At 36.0% G+C, this 15,895-nt stretch overlaps 1 protein-coding gene across 7 annotated transcripts in view; it reads right to left on the bottom strand.

The window, feature by feature from the left end:
- The window catches only part of ATRX (ATRX chromatin remodeler), a 293,493-nt gene that overhangs the window by 54,647 nt on the left and 222,951 nt on the right, over nucleotides 1-15,895 (bottom strand). For all 7 annotated transcript variants that reach the window (XM_040265641.1, XM_040265643.1, XM_040265642.1 and 4 more), the window contains 3 exons: nucleotides 12,516-12,669; nucleotides 9,266-9,372; nucleotides 2,234-2,342 (listed from right to left, as the gene is read on the bottom strand). In XM_040265641.1, coding sequence (XP_040121575.1) covers nucleotides 2,234-2,342; nucleotides 9,266-9,372; nucleotides 12,516-12,669 — 370 coding nt within the window. The remainder of the gene's footprint in view (nucleotides 1-2,233; nucleotides 2,343-9,265; nucleotides 9,373-12,515; nucleotides 12,670-15,895) is intronic.

Genomic DNA, 15,895 nt, shown 5'->3' with positions numbered 1-15,895 from the left:
GGAAAAACCATAGCCTTGACTAGATGGACCTTAGTTGGCAAAGTAATATCTCTGCTTTTGAATATGCTATCTAGGTTGGTCATAACTTTTCTTCCAAGGAGTAAGCATCTTTTAATTTCATGGCTGCAGTCACCATCTGCAACTAGTTATCAAATATGACTCTTACGGGACAAATCATACGCTATTATGACATTTAGAAATTTGGGAAACTGAACAAGTCAAAGGTTCAGATTAAATTTGACAAGAGTAGGATTACTCAGAATTCTTTCTTCACACTCATGCACAAATAATAACTTTTTAAAACATGGCAAACAGAATACAAAATGTACTTATCTTTATATAGTTATATAACCATTAAAACATAACTTTACTGTACTCAATCCCTTTGTAAGCTTTCCAGACTCTACAGATTTTAAATACCTAATAAAAATATACTCTTTCCTATGGTCTAACTGGAATTTCCCTAGTTATAACCCTAGGTGTAGTTCAGGACGGGCTTCCCTGGTAGCTCAGTGTGCTACCTGCAATGAATCTGCCTGCAATGCAGGAGTGGCAGGTTCAATCCCTGGATCGGAAAGATACCCTGGAGGAGGGCATGGCAACTCACTCTAGCACTCTTGTGTGGAGAATCCCATGGACAGAGGAGCCTGGCAAGCTACAGTCCATAGGGTCACAAACAGTTAGACATGACTGAAACAACTTAGCACACACACACGTAGTTTAGGACTCTGCTAAAATTAAAACATGTTTTACACACAATATACTACCTCTCAAACTTTAGAACATTTATTAAGGCATATATCAGCCATCTTTTCACTCAACTAATCTCATCAGGCCCTTTGCTGTCCACTTGAAACACTGTTAATTGGCTATGTGTGAGTGTTAGTTGCTCAGTCGTGTCCAACTCTTTGAGACCTCATGAACTGTAGCTCATCAGGTTTCTCTGTCCATGGAATTCTCTAGGCAAGAATACTGGAGTGGGTTGCCATTTCCTTCTCCAGGAGATCTTCCCAAAGCAGGGATTGAACCTGGGTCTCCCGCACTGCAGGCAGATTCTTTACCACATGAGCCACTAGGGAAGCCCTGTTAATTGGCTATACTCCAATACAAAACAAAAAGTTAAGAAAAAGCTAATCCCATCTCTTCATTACTTTCTTAAAGGCAATGTTTTCATACACACACACGTGTGTGTGCAAATATTTATACATACATATACACATAAATTTTTCTCTTACAAATTCAGTTCAAGTATATTAATTGGTAACAGTTAAAAGCAACATCAGGTATGGCAAAACCAATACAATATTGTAAAGTAATAAACCTCCAATTTAAAAAATAAATTTATATTAAAAAAAAGCAACATCAGTAACACATATATAACACAACCTCTACCTACAGTGGTTTGAAGTATATTATTCAAGTTTCTATAATAAAAAGATCAAGGATACCTTCTTAACTTTAACAGCTGTGTCTCCAAAGATGATAAACACATGAAAAGATGCTTCTCATCAAATATCATTAGGGAAATGCAAATTAAAACCATGTAAGGTTCCATTACACACCTATTAGAATGGGTAAATTTTTATTTTTAACTATAATACCAAGGACGTAGAACAACTAGAACTCTCATACACTGCTGGTGGGAATACAAAACTATACAATTACTTCGGAAAACTGTTTGGCAGTTTCCTACAAAGTTAAACATAAATTTACCATGTAGCCCAGCAACTGCACTCCTAGATTTGCATTTCCCTTGGACAAATATCTACGCTCACACAAAACTTACACATGAATCTTTAAAACAGCTTCAATTTTAATTTCAAAACCTGGAAGCAACTCCAAGATCTCTCAAACAGAAGTGATTAAACAAACCACTCATCCATACAATGAACACAGTCAAACAATGAAAACTATGGTAACAAACTTTATACCCACACAACAGAATACTATAATGAAATACAACTCAACAATAAAAAGGAACTAACTATTGACATGCAGTAATGAGGATGAATCTCAAATGCATTTTGCTAAATGAAAAAAGTAAGATTCAAAAAGCTACAAACTGCATGATCCCATGAGTGAATTTCCTAAAGGATGATGAAACCATTTTATATCTGGACTTTATCTTGTATTTGTCAAAAATTATACTAGTAGACAATAAAAGAGTAAATTTTATTATCTGCAGGTTTAGAATGATTTTTTAAAAATTATACATTCAGAAAATGCTTCTTACCTCACATTAGTTTCATCATTAAATTCTTCAGCCCATTTTTTCCTTGACTGAGCAGTTGTAGAGCCATCTAAACGGTAATAATCAATGTTTCTGAGCCACTTCCCTTCACCTGAAAATTCAACAAGAAAAGAAAAAAGATATATATATATATTATCCTAGTAGTAAAAGATTTATCTTTTTTACTTGCCATTTAAGAGCTATTTATATATACTCTATTTGCAGAGCAAGACAAATTTTTATTCAAGAGATAACATTGTATTACTAGTACAATTTACCACAGATTTCCTTCTAACACATACTGAATAGCAAAGGTATTCTCAAAACTATTTCACCTACATGTAAATTTCATCCTTGATTACAATCCTAAAAAACTTAAGCTGTATGAAAATTCTTTTTAATTAAGTCTAAAAATGACAAGGTTTCCCCCTTTGTTATTAACAAGTTGATATTAAACAGATAAAAACCAAAGACATAGAATGCATTTATTCATTCACTGAACAAATAATGACTGAATACTTATTTATACGCCTAAAAACATTCTATCATCTACTAAGGTGAAATAAATAAAAGCAAAAATAAATCAATGGGACCTAATTAAACATAAAAGCTCTTGCACTGCAAAGGAAACCACTAACAAAATGAAAAGAAAATCCATGGAATGGGAGATAATATTCACAAACGATATGACCAACAAGGAGTTAATATCCAAAATATACAAACAGTTCATACAGCTAAATATCAACAAACAGTACTATCCGAAAATGGGGAGACTTGAACAGATATTTTTTCCAAAGAGGGCATTGTTGTTGTTCAGTCACCCAGTCATGTCCAACTCATTATGACTCCAGGAACAGCAGCATGCCAGGCCTCCCGGTCCCTCACCATCTCCGGAAGTTTGCCCAAGGTCACGTCCTTTGAAACGGTGATGCCATCCAGCCATCTCATCCTCTGATGCCCTCTTCCCCTTCTGCTCTAAATCTTTCCCAGCATCAGGGACTTTTTCAATGATTCAGCTGTTTGCATCAGATAACCAAAATACTGGAGCTTCAGCATCACCATCAGTCATTCCAATGAGTATTCAGGGTTGATTTCCTTTAAGATTGATGGGTTTGATCTCCTTGCTGTCCAATGGACTCTCAAGAGTCTCCTCTAGTACCACAGTTTGAAGGCATCAATTCTTTGGCCCTCTGCCTTATTCAGACTCCATGTTTCACAACCTTATGTGACCTCTGTGAAGACTATAGCCTTGATTATATGGGCCTCTGTCAGCAGAGCAATGTCTCTGCTTATCAACACACTGTCTAGGTTTGTCACAGCTTTCCTGCCAAAAGCAATCATCTTCTGATTTCATGGCTGCAGTCACCATCTGCAGCAATTTTAGAGCCCAAGAAGACAAAATCTGTCATTGCTTTCACCTTTTTCCCTTCTATTTGCCACAAAATAATGGGGCTGGATGCCATCATCTTAGTTTAATACTTAGTTTTAAATCAGGTTTTGACTCTCCTTCACCCTCATCAACAGGTTCTTTTGTCTCTCTTTGCTTTCTACTATTAGAGTGGTATCATCTGTATATCTGAGGTTATTAATGTTTCTCCTGCCTATCTTGATTCCAGCTTGTGCTTCATCCAGCCTGGCATTCTTCATGATGTGCTCAGCATATAGGTTAAATAAACAGGGTGACACACAGACAGCCCTGTCACACTCCTTTCTCAATCTTGAACCAATCAGTTGTTCCATAGAGGGTTTTAACTGTTGCTTCTTGACCTGCATACAGGTTTCTCAGGAGACAGCTAAGATGGTCTGGTATTCCCATCTCTTTAAAGAGTTTTCCACAGTTTGTAATGACTCACACAGTCAAAGGCTTTAGTGTAGTTGGTAAAAGAGAGATAGATGTTTTTCTGGAATTCCCTTGCTTTCTCTATGATCCAGCAAATGTTGGCAATTTGATGTCTGGTTCCTCTGCCTTTTCTAAACCTAGCTTGGATGCCTGGAAGTTCTTGGTTCATGCCTAGCATGCAAGATTTTAAGCATGACCTTACTATCATGGGAGATGAGTGCAACTGTACGAGCTGATGGGGACATTAAAAGATGTTTGGCATCACTAATTATTCAGTTCAGTTGCTTAGTAATGTCTGATGCTTTGGGACCCCATGGACTACAGCACACCAGGCTCCCCTGTCCATCATCAACTCCTGGAGCTTGCTCAAACTCATGTCCATCAAGTCAGTGATGCCACCCAACCATCTTATCCTCTGTCGTCCCCTTCTCCTGCTGCCCTCAATCTTTCTGAGCATCAGGGTCTTTCCCCATTAGTCAGTTCTTTGCATCAGGTGGCCAAAGTATTGGAGCTTCAGCTTCAGCATCAGTCCTTCCAATGAATATTTAGGACTGATTACCTTTAGGATTTGATCCTGGTTTGATCTCCTTGTAGTCCAAAGGACTCTCAAGAGGCTTCTCCACCACCACAGTTCAAAAGCAACAGATCTTTAGCACTCAGTTTTATGATCCAACTCTCACATCCATACATGACCACTGGGAAAACCATATAGCTTTGACAAGACAGACTTTTGTAGGCAAAGTAATATCTCTGCTTTTTAATATGCTGTCTAGGTTTGTCATAGCTTTTCTTCAAAGGAGCGAGCATCTTTTAATTTAATAATTGACTAATTATTAAAGAAAGGCAAATGAAACCACAATATCCTTTCCTACCTGCCAAACTGGCTATCATCAAAAAATCTACAAATAACAAACGCTGGTGAAGATGTGGAGAAAAAGAAACCCTTTTACCCTGTTGGTGGGAATGTAAACTGGTTCAGCCACTATGGAAAACAGTATGGAAGTTTCTCAAAAAAACTAAAAATAGAACTACCATAACATCCAGCATGGAGAAGGCAATGGCAACCCACTACAGTGTTCTTGCCAGGAGAATCCCAGGGATGGGGGAGTCTGGTAGGCTGCCATCTCTGAGGTTGCACAGAGTTGGACATGACTAAAACAACTTAGCAGCAGCAGCAGCAGCAGCAGCAACATCTCGCAATTCCACTCCTGGGTATATATCCAGAAAGTCTGAAAACACTAATTCAAATACATACATGCACCCCAATGTACACAGGAGTAGTCAAGATATGGGAGCAACTCAAAAGTCCATCAACAGACAAATGATTAAAAACTTGTGGTATACACTCAAACACAGACACATGAATATTACTCAGCAATAAAAAAAAGAGTGAGATTCTTCCATTTTCAGCAATATGGATGAACCCAGGAAATATTCTACTTAGTGAGATAATTCAGATAGAGAAAAGACAGATGCTGTATCACTTACATGTAAAATACAAAAAATTACCCATACAAAGGTATATAACAAAACAGAAACAGACTCAGAGATACAGAAAACAAACTAGTGGTTACCAAGGGGGAGAGGCAGAGGAGAGGGGTAAGAGAGAGGTAAGGGATTAAAAGATACCAACTACTATGTATAAAATAGATTTTTAAAAAAGGGTATATTGTATAACACAGGGAATAACAGTCATTATTTTATAAAACTTTTAGTGGCGTATAATATGCAAAACTACTGAATCACTATGCTGTATAAAAGTGTGTTAGTCGCTTAGTTATGTCTGACTCTTTGTGAACCCATGGGCTGTAGCCTACCAGGCTCCTCTGTCCACGGAATTCTCCAGGCAAGAATACTGGAGTGGGCTGCCATTTCCTTCTCCAGGGGATCTTGCCAAACCAGAGACCCAAAATGAAAATTAATACAGTGTTAAAAAAAATTAACACATCCATTCTTTTGAGAATTTAGACTAAAACAAAAGGACAAAGTATGTCTCATCAAGTGAAATTTTGTTTATGTTCTAAGGACTGTAATATCCTACAAGATTCAAATATTAAGGATATCTAGAATAAATGATCTAGCTGTATTAATGATTCCCACAAATAGGATGTGTTTCTTTATTTTTGGCTGCACTGGGTCTTTGTTGCTTTTGTGTGGGCTTTCTATAGTTGCAGCTACACTTCATTGCAGCATGCAGGCTTCTCATTGTGGTGGCTTCTCTTGTTGTGGAGCACAGGCTCTAAGGCATATGGGCTTCAGTAGTTGTGGCACATGGGCTTAGTTGCTCCACCACATGTGGAATCTTCCAGGACCAGGGATCAAATCCATGTCCCCTGCATTGGCAGGGAAATCCTTAGTTGTTTAATTTTTTTTTTTTTTACTTTATTTTACTTTACAATACTGTATTAGTTTTGCCATACATCAACATGAATCTGCCAAGGGTGTACACATGTTCCCAATCCTGAACCCCTAGTTGTTTAATTTTTTAAATAACATTAAAAGTTTAAAAGTCTTAGGATATATCTTAAGGTATATGCATGCTCAGTCACTCAGTGGTGTCCTATTCTTTGCAACCCCATGGACTGGAGCCTGCCTGGCTCCTCTGTCCTTGGGATTTTCCAGGCAAGAATACTGGAGTGGGTTGCCACTTCCTCCTTCAGGGGATCTCCCCAATCCACATCTCCTGCATTTGCAGGCGGATTCTTTTACCACTGAGGCAAATGGGAAGCTCCACATCTTAAGGTATATAAGAATACATTATTCCTAGGGAAAAATTTAAAATTAACAAATTAATTTAAAAAATCCCACATGATCATCTCAACAGACACTAAGAAATCACCTGACAATATTCAATACACATTCATGATAAGAAAAACACACTCAAAAAACTGGAAATAGAAGAGAATTTCCTCAACATCATAAATGCTATCTACTAAGAAATATAAATAACATTATACAGAATGGTGAAAGATCAGATGCTTTCCCTTTAAGATTAGGAACAAGAAAAAGATGTCTGGTTATGTCACATTAATTCAACACTGTACTAGAAGTTCTAAGGAGGGAAATAGTCAAGAAAAAGAAATAAAAGTAATCTATATTGGAAAGGAAGAAGTAAATCATTATTTGCAGATGACATGATCTTGCGTAAGGAAAATCCTTTAAAATCCACAAAAAACTACTGGAACTAATAAATGATTTAATAAGCAAAACTTAATTCATACATTTGCAATGAAAATTCAAAACTGAAAGTAAGAACACAATTCCACTCATAATATTATCAAAAAGAATAAAATAAATTTAACATAAGAAATGCAAAATGCATACACTGAAAACTAAAACACTGGTGAAAGAAATTCAAGATTTAACTAAATGTTAAAACATCCCATGTTCATAGATCAGAAGACTTAATATTGTTAAGAAGGCAATAGTTCCTAAAATGAACTTACAAGTTCAATGCAATTTCTATCAGAATTCAAGCTGACATCTTTGTAAACTTTACAAGCTAATTCTAAAATTCATATGGAATTGCAAGGGATCCAGAATAGCCAAAAAAAAAGAAAAAATGTTGAACAGATACAATGTAGGAGGAATCACACTTTCAAAACTTACTTTCAATGCAAACGTAATCAGAACAGTGTGCTACTGGCATGAGGACTGACATATAGATAAATGGAACAAAACTTGGGGAGTCAAAAAATAAATCTGTCTCTTTGGTCAACTAATTTTCAACAAGGGTGCCCAGAAACGAAGAATGGAGAAAGAACAGTCTTCTCAGTAAATAGTGTTTGACAACTGGATAGCCACAGCAAAAGACTGAAGTTGGATCTTTAACCTCATAGCATATATTAAAATTAATGCATCAAAATTCTAAACAATTAATGCATCAAAGACCTAACCAAAAGAGCTAAAACTATATGATTTTTGAAGGAAGCATAGGAGTAAATATTCATGAACTTGGATTTGGCAATGGTTTCTTAAATATGACATTAAAAGCATAAGTAACAAAAGAAAAAAATGTAAATTAGACTTCATAAAAATGAAATACTACCTAGAAAGTGAAAAGACAACCAAAAGAATGAGAGAAAATATTTACAAAGCATATATCTGAAAACGGCCTCCTAAACAGAATATTTTTTTAATTTTTTTTTAAAAAAAGGTCTTTCAAATGAGCAAAGGACCCAAATAATCATTTTTTCAAAGAAGAAATACAGATGGCCATGAAACAATGGTCAAAATCATTAGTCACTAGAGAAATACAAATCAAAATCACAATGAGATACCATTTCACAGCCACTAGGATGACTATAATTCAACAACAGAAAACAAATGTTGATAAAGATGTGGAGAAATGAGAACCCTTGTACAATGCTTCTTGAGTGCAGCCAGTATAGCAAACAGTTTGGTCGATCTTCAATACATTAAACTTAGAATTGCATATGACACAACAGTTCCATTCATAACTATCCAGTATATCCCAAACAGGTAAAAACAGATTTTAAAGAAATTAAAACTTGTATACAAACATTTGTTCGTAGCTGCACTATTCACAATAGCCAAAAAAGAGAAAACAACTTATATCTATGAATTAATGAATGGATAATCAAAATATGGGTATTAACCATAAAACAGAATATTATTAGGTTATTAGGAATAAAGCAGTGACACTTGCTACAACTTGGATGAACCTTAAAAACATGCTATGCAAAAGAAGTCAGTCACAAAAAAACAGATATTATATGACTCTATTTATATGAATGGTCCAGAATAAGTCAATCTCAATCTATATAAAGAGAAGGTAGATTAGTGATTGCTTAAGGGTAAAGTGGTAGAAAGGAGGTTAGCAGAGTGATAGCTAAAGGGTACAGTGCTTCTTTGGTGATTAATATGTTCAAAAATTGACTATGGTGATAGCTGTACAACTCTGAAAATATACTAAAAACCATTGAACTGTACATCTTAAGTAGGTAAATTGCATGTTATGTGAAGTATATCTCAACAACACTGTTTAAAAAAACAAACAAAAAATTTGATACAACAACAGCAACAAAAACCATATTTATAGGGATAAGGACAAAAAGAAAGTGCAGAAAAAATATATAAAGGTTGTGAGTCCAGGTAATTTTTTTCTTCTATTGTTAAAATGTTTATATGTCTGAATGAACATTTTAAAAATTATGATATACAACACAACTCACCTTTATAAATAAGAGGCTTATCTTTATCTTCTGTCTTTTCTCTACTAGCCAATTCAAGAAAATCTTCAATCAAGTCCAGAGATATGAGAGATTGGCTGAAAACAAGGCTGAAAAACAAATCAGCGTTCATAGATTAAAAGAGTAACAAACTCAACACATTTCTAATCAAAACGTCAGTAGGACTTTTTTGGTAGAAATTAACAAGTTGATTCTAAAGTTTATATGGATATGCCAAGCACATAGAGTAGCCAAAACAATTTTGAAAGGAAAAAAGTTGGAGGCATAACTCTACATGATTTCAGCACAAAGCTAGTATAATCAAAATAGTATAGCACTGACAAAGAAACCAACACAAATCAATGGAACATAATATAATCCAGATATAAAGCCACATTACATTTAACTAGTTTTTGACAAAGAGGCAAAAGCAACTCAATGGAAATAAATCTTTTTAACAATAGTCTTGGCAAAACTGGACGTTCATATGCTAAAAAACAAATTTCTGTCTAAGCCTCAGCTGCATAAATAGGGAACAGAAGAATCTAATTTGACAAGTTTTTCTTTAAAAGAAAAAAAAGTCTTAGCTGACCATAAGTTAATATGAAGCAATAATGTTATTTAGATGTTGGAAAACCATTCTATCAGATTGTAGGAATGGAATGACAGGATCCAGAGTAAATAATAACCAGACTCACTATAATTATGTGTTAATAGAAACTCAGCTGAAGTGTTTTGTTTACTGTGACCATATTTTGAGATGAGTGCTAAAAACTGAAGCATATTCAAGACCATTGTCAGGACTGAAATTAAGCCATACAAAGAATAGAACAATCAACTGAGAAGAAAAAAGCTTACAATGACAAGAGATAAACCCATCATTATCTGAAGAGGAGACAATTGAAATAGTAGTAGTGATGTCTGCAACCTACTTTGAAAAGTATCAGGAAAATAAGATGGACAGAGGGATGGATAGATAGGTATATAATAAAGTATGATAAAGTATAGTATAGATTCTAGGTAACAGGTATGTAGGTATTCACTCTATTTATTCTTTCTGCTTTTTATGTTTGAAAATTTCCATAATGAAACACTGGACAAAGAATAGTGGTAATCACAATTTCAGAAATGCACAGTTTTATTTCTTAATGTTGATAACATTTATCACTTGGGTTAATAACTAAAAATGATCATTATAACAATATTTTTAAAAAGCAATAGATATATTCTATTTTAGACCAGGGGAAAATAGCTATAAGAATACAGTACAAACTAAAGATAAGCATACATTTTCTAACACTTTGAAGTATTCAACTCTAGGGAGCCTTCTGAAATGGAAAATATTCTACTCAGGAGAAACTAGAAGAGCATCTATGATGAACATGGTAGAAGATATTCCTTGTTAGGAAAAATTAAAAGACTACTAAAAATCTCCTATGAAGTGAAGTGAAGTCGCTCAGTCATGTCCGACTCTTTGTGACCCCATGGACTGTAGCCTATCAGGCTCCTCTGTCCATGGGATTCTCCAGGCAAGAGTGCTGGAGTGGATTGCCATTTCCTTCTCCAGGGGATCTTCCCGACCCAGGAATCGAACCCAGGTCTCCCGCATTGCAGGCAGGCACTTTTTACCATCTGAGCCACCAGGGAAGCCAAAAATCTTCTATACACTCATAAAATTCTTATATGGTATCCAATAAAAATTAACATTAAACTATAAAAGTTAATAGAAAAAAAAAAGCATAAGCATGTCTAAATCATCAGTCTCTTCTGACCCTTCAGGAACTTGGAGCTCAAATATCTACTTTCTACTTGACATCTCTCGTGGACATATAATATGCCTTGGAAACTTAACAAAACCACAGTAGAACTCTTTACTACCTGTAATAAACCTAGTTCTCCCTTAGTCTTCTCCATTTTAGTAAATAACTATATAATTCACAGGCACTTAGGGGGAAAGCCTGGGAGTCATCTTTGACTACTCTATCTTACTGTCCTGCATTTAATCTACCAAGTATTGTTTCTCTGCCCCAAAACACACTCTTTATCTCCACTACTACCATTCCATTCCACGCCAATATCCTCCCTTATCTAAACTACTTGTTTCTGTGTAAGTGGCAATTTATAACTAAAATAACTTGCAGTGAGTACTTACTTGGTGTGATGTACAGTGGTTAATAAAAACCAATATTTTTATAATTAACAATTAACTCAAACAACTCACTGTGTAGCAAAAAAATAAATACATTAGAATGTGTTAAGAGTAAAGTAGAAGTATATTAAAAGGTGGTATGAAAATATAACTGAAATCTACCTCTTTCCAGGAAAGTTAAAGAAAGTAAATTAGATTTTTTAAAGATAGAAGATTTGTTTTATTTTACAAAAAATTGTTATATTACAAGCATTATATTTTAAAAATATTTTATGACCAGAACATAGGGCCTTATAAAAGCCTAAACGATAAGCATGGTTCAAAATTTTAAAAGCACATTTTTAAATAATAAAATGAAGGATAAGATTGGGGGATGGAATCTAGGGAAGGGAATTGGGGCACAAATGCTAGAAGTAAAACAAACAGGAACAAAAAACAAAGGAGAAATTATAGAGAGTAGTCAAAAAGGGGTAAAATAAAGTCTGAGAGGTATCCACTAGATTTGGAAATTAAAAGGTCAATAGGTGACATTAGAGGGCTTCCCTGGTGGCTCATCAGTAAGGAATCCGCCTGCCAATGCAGGAGATGCAGGTTGGATCCCTGGGTTGGGATGATCCACTGGAGAAGGAAATGGCAATGCACTCCAGTATTCTTGCCTGGGAAATCCCATGGACAGAGAAGCCAGGTGGTTATAGTCTATGGGGGTGCAAAAGAGTCAGACACAACTTAGCAACTAAACAATAAAAACAACAAAGTGACGTTGAGGGTGGGGGGAAATCTCTGTAAAGTAACAGGGTAGAAACCACAATACATGGATTGAAAAATGATTCTGAAAATGATGAAATATAGATACCAAGTAGAGACTTGGCTCAAGGAAATAAGTTCAAGATTCTACAGCCAGAAGGGGAAAATGGCACTGAAGGAACATCCAGAATATGCACTCAGAAATAGTGGCTTAGAAGGAAGATAGTTGTCACTACACTAACCAAGAAATTACATCTTTAAAAAGGAAGAAAACAAAACAGATTTAAGTATTTCAAACAATAAAAAGGTTATCAAAAATGTGTTTAATATAATAAAAATAGGAAATAGGAAAGAACTTACACTTTATCCCCAATTTCCTCTGCCATTCGAAGAATTTCAAAGAGAAGTACCATTTTTCCAGAATGCTCTAAAACCTCAGCATCAGCATCTGTAACAAAATCTTTGTACCAGTCTGGAGCTGGGCTGCTTGGATTAGAAGAGGAAGTAGCTTTACCTAAACAAAATAAATGAAACATAAATAAGTAGGCAAATAAGAGAAGAAACTGAAAGACTCCAGAGTGGGATTAAGAAAGAGATTAAGAGAAACAGATATAGACCAACCAATTCAGGGAGAGACTGAGAAAGAAAGAGACTGGTAGGGAGAGAGAGGAAAAAAGACAACCATAGGAGAGAAAGAGCTCTACACTCTAAGAGAAAGACAAGAGGTGGGGGAGGTAAGGCAGAGAGGACTGTGGGAAAAGGAAATAGAGAGACAGAAAATCAGACATATACAAAGGCACATAAACACAAACACATATGCACACAGACATGGGGGAGGGCCTCCAAATACAGAGTAAGCAAGAGACAGGCCTTGAGAAAGTGGAAGTATGAGAAACAGTATTTGGGGTGGGGGAGGGGTTCAGAAAGATAGAGACCCAAAGAAATTAAGTCTCCCAGGCCCTGAGACAGTATAATCCCAAAGCACACCCTAATAGACAGGGACCAGGAGATAAGACCGAGAGACCCAAAGAGAGAGGGAGAGAAGGGAAGAGAGACTGACTTGGAGATCAAGAGAGAAAAGCTCTTTAGGGGCAGGAAAACTTTCACTGTGCTAGAATTCTGGAAAACTCAAACAAGGATTGTTCCCAGCATCATCATCTCATGGTAAATCATTTTGCTCTTTAAAAAAAGAAGAAAACACTATTTTGCTCTTATTTTCCCCATAAACTTTGACTATAAAAAGGTATGAGAAGCAAGTAACAAAATACCTATGAAAGATAAACAGTTAAGTTTCAAATACAGGATGTACAGGTTTAACATATTTCTGTGCCTTCTCAGATGCCATTTAATGCAAAGTACTTTAAATTTTTATATTGTTTGTTATAAAGTATTCTACATATTCAGAAACGTATACAGAATATAAAGAACAGTGTTCACACATCGCATCTTTGTCCAATTTTAAAACTTGTTAAGTCTGCTTCTGATGCAGTTGAAGCATAATACATGACCCTACTCAATACTATTCTCTTATTTCCCACCCTTCTTTCTGAGAGATAAATAAAACCCTAAATTTTATATTTACTTTTTATGTGTATGTTTTTTTTAAATATAAATTTATTTATTTTAATTGGAGGTTAATTACTTTACAATATTGTATTGGTTTTGCCATACATCAACATGAATCCACCACAGGTATACACGTGTTCCCCATCGTGAACTCCTCTCCCTCCCCGGTACGTCACCAAACTGTATATTATACTTCATGTTTTTAAACTAGATGTAAATGGAACATATGTATAACTATATATGTACAGTTGTACTTTGGCCACCTGATGTGAAGAACTGACTCACTGAAAAAGATGCTTTCCTGATGCTGGGAAAGATTGAAGGCAGGAGGAGAAGGGGACGACAGAGGATGAGATGGTTAGATGGCATCACCGACTTGACGGACATGAGTTTGAGTAAACTCTGGGAGCTGGTGATGGACAGGGAGGCCTGGTGTGCTGCAGTCCATGGGGTTGCAAAGAATCGGACACGAATGAGAGACTGAACTGAACAGATACATACTTTTATACTGAATATACTTTTTCACTGAATATACTTTTCATTTTCCATTCAAAGTGAGACTGATTCAATAATTCTGCCATATACGGTATTCTACTACATCACTATAGTATAATTTTTTAGTTCTCCTGATCACAGACAAATAGGTTCCTTTTCATTTTTGGATACTATGAAATAACTGCAATAAACCAGTCAGTATTCTATTTTTCTAGAATGTATATATCTCATATAAGTTTAAAATTTTCTGGTATAAAGTTATGCTTATGATTTATAAAATATCACATTAAACATTCCTACTTTATAAATTGTTTACTATCTCAGGTTCTTGACATTCTGATCATGCTGTTTGATTTTTGTGTTAACTTTGTCAGGTTAACTAATAATTTTTGTTGCTAACTTTTCCTAATGTTGATTGTTTCTTCAGGCATTCTATAACTTTTTACTGTCACGTCACTTTTAATGTGGCCGGAATATGTGAGAATCGTTGGTAGCCTGGGTTCAGTTCAGTCAGTTCACTCGCTTAGTCATGTCCAACTCTTTGCGATACCATGTACTGCAGCATGCCAGGCTATCCTGTCCATCACCGACTCCCTGTTGGTGATGGACAGCCTGGGTTCAGTTCAGTCAATTCACTCGCTTAGTCATGTCCAACTCTTTGCGACACCATGGACTGCAGCATGCCAGGCTATCCTGTCCATCACCAACTCCCATCACCAAGCTCCCAGGGAGCTTGCTCAAACTTATGTCCATCGAGTTGGTGATGCCATCCAAACATCTCATCCTCTGTCATCCCCCTCTCACACATTCAATCTTTCCCAGCATCAAGATCTTTTCCAATGATATAGTTCTTCACATCAGGTGGCCAAAGTATTGGAGCTTCAGGTTCAGCATTAGTCCTTCCAATGAATATTCAGGGCTGATTTCCTTTAGGATTGACTGGTTTGATCCTCTTGCAGTCCAAGGGACTCTCAAGAGGCTTCTCCAACACCACAGTTCAAAAGCATCAATTCTTCAGCACTCAACTTTCTTTATGCTCCAACTCTCACATCCATACATGACTACAGGAAGGACCATAGCTTTGATTAGATGGACCTTTGTTGGCAAAGTAATGTCTCTGCTTTTTAACATGCTGTCTACATTTGGCATAGCTTTCCTTCCAAGGAGCAAGCATCTTTTAATTTCACGGCTGCAGTCACCATCTGCAGTGATTTTAGAGCCCAAGAAAATAGTCTGTCACAGTTTCCATTGTTTCCTTGTCTGTTTCCCATGAAGTGATGGAACCAGAAGGCATGATCTTCATTTTTTGAATGTTGAATTTTAAGCCACCTTTTTCTACTCTCCTCTTTCACTTTCAAGAGGCTCTTCAGTTCCTATTTGGTTTCTACCATAAGGGTGACGTCATCTGCACATCTGAGGCTATTGATATTTCTGCTGGCAATCTTGATTCCAGCTTGTGTTTCATCCACATCAGCATTTTGCATGATGTATTCTGCATATAAGTTAAATAAGCAAGGTGACAATATACATCCTTGATGTACTCCTTTCCCAATTTGGAAACAGTCTGTTGTTCCATGGTTCCAACTGCTGCTTATTGACCTGCATACAGATTTCACAGGAGGCAGGTAAGGTCAGTATTCCCATCTCTTTAAGAATTTTCCACAGTTTGTTCTTATCCA

Source organism: Oryx dammah, unplaced genomic scaffold, assembly GCF_014754425.2.
Source record: "Oryx dammah isolate SB20612 unplaced genomic scaffold, SCBI_Odam_1.1 HiC_scaffold_23, whole genome shotgun sequence".
Taxonomy (NCBI): domain Eukaryota; kingdom Metazoa; phylum Chordata; class Mammalia; order Artiodactyla; family Bovidae; genus Oryx; species Oryx dammah.
The sequence above is the reverse complement of the archived record's forward strand: the minus strand, read 5'-3'. Positions and strand labels throughout refer to the sequence as shown.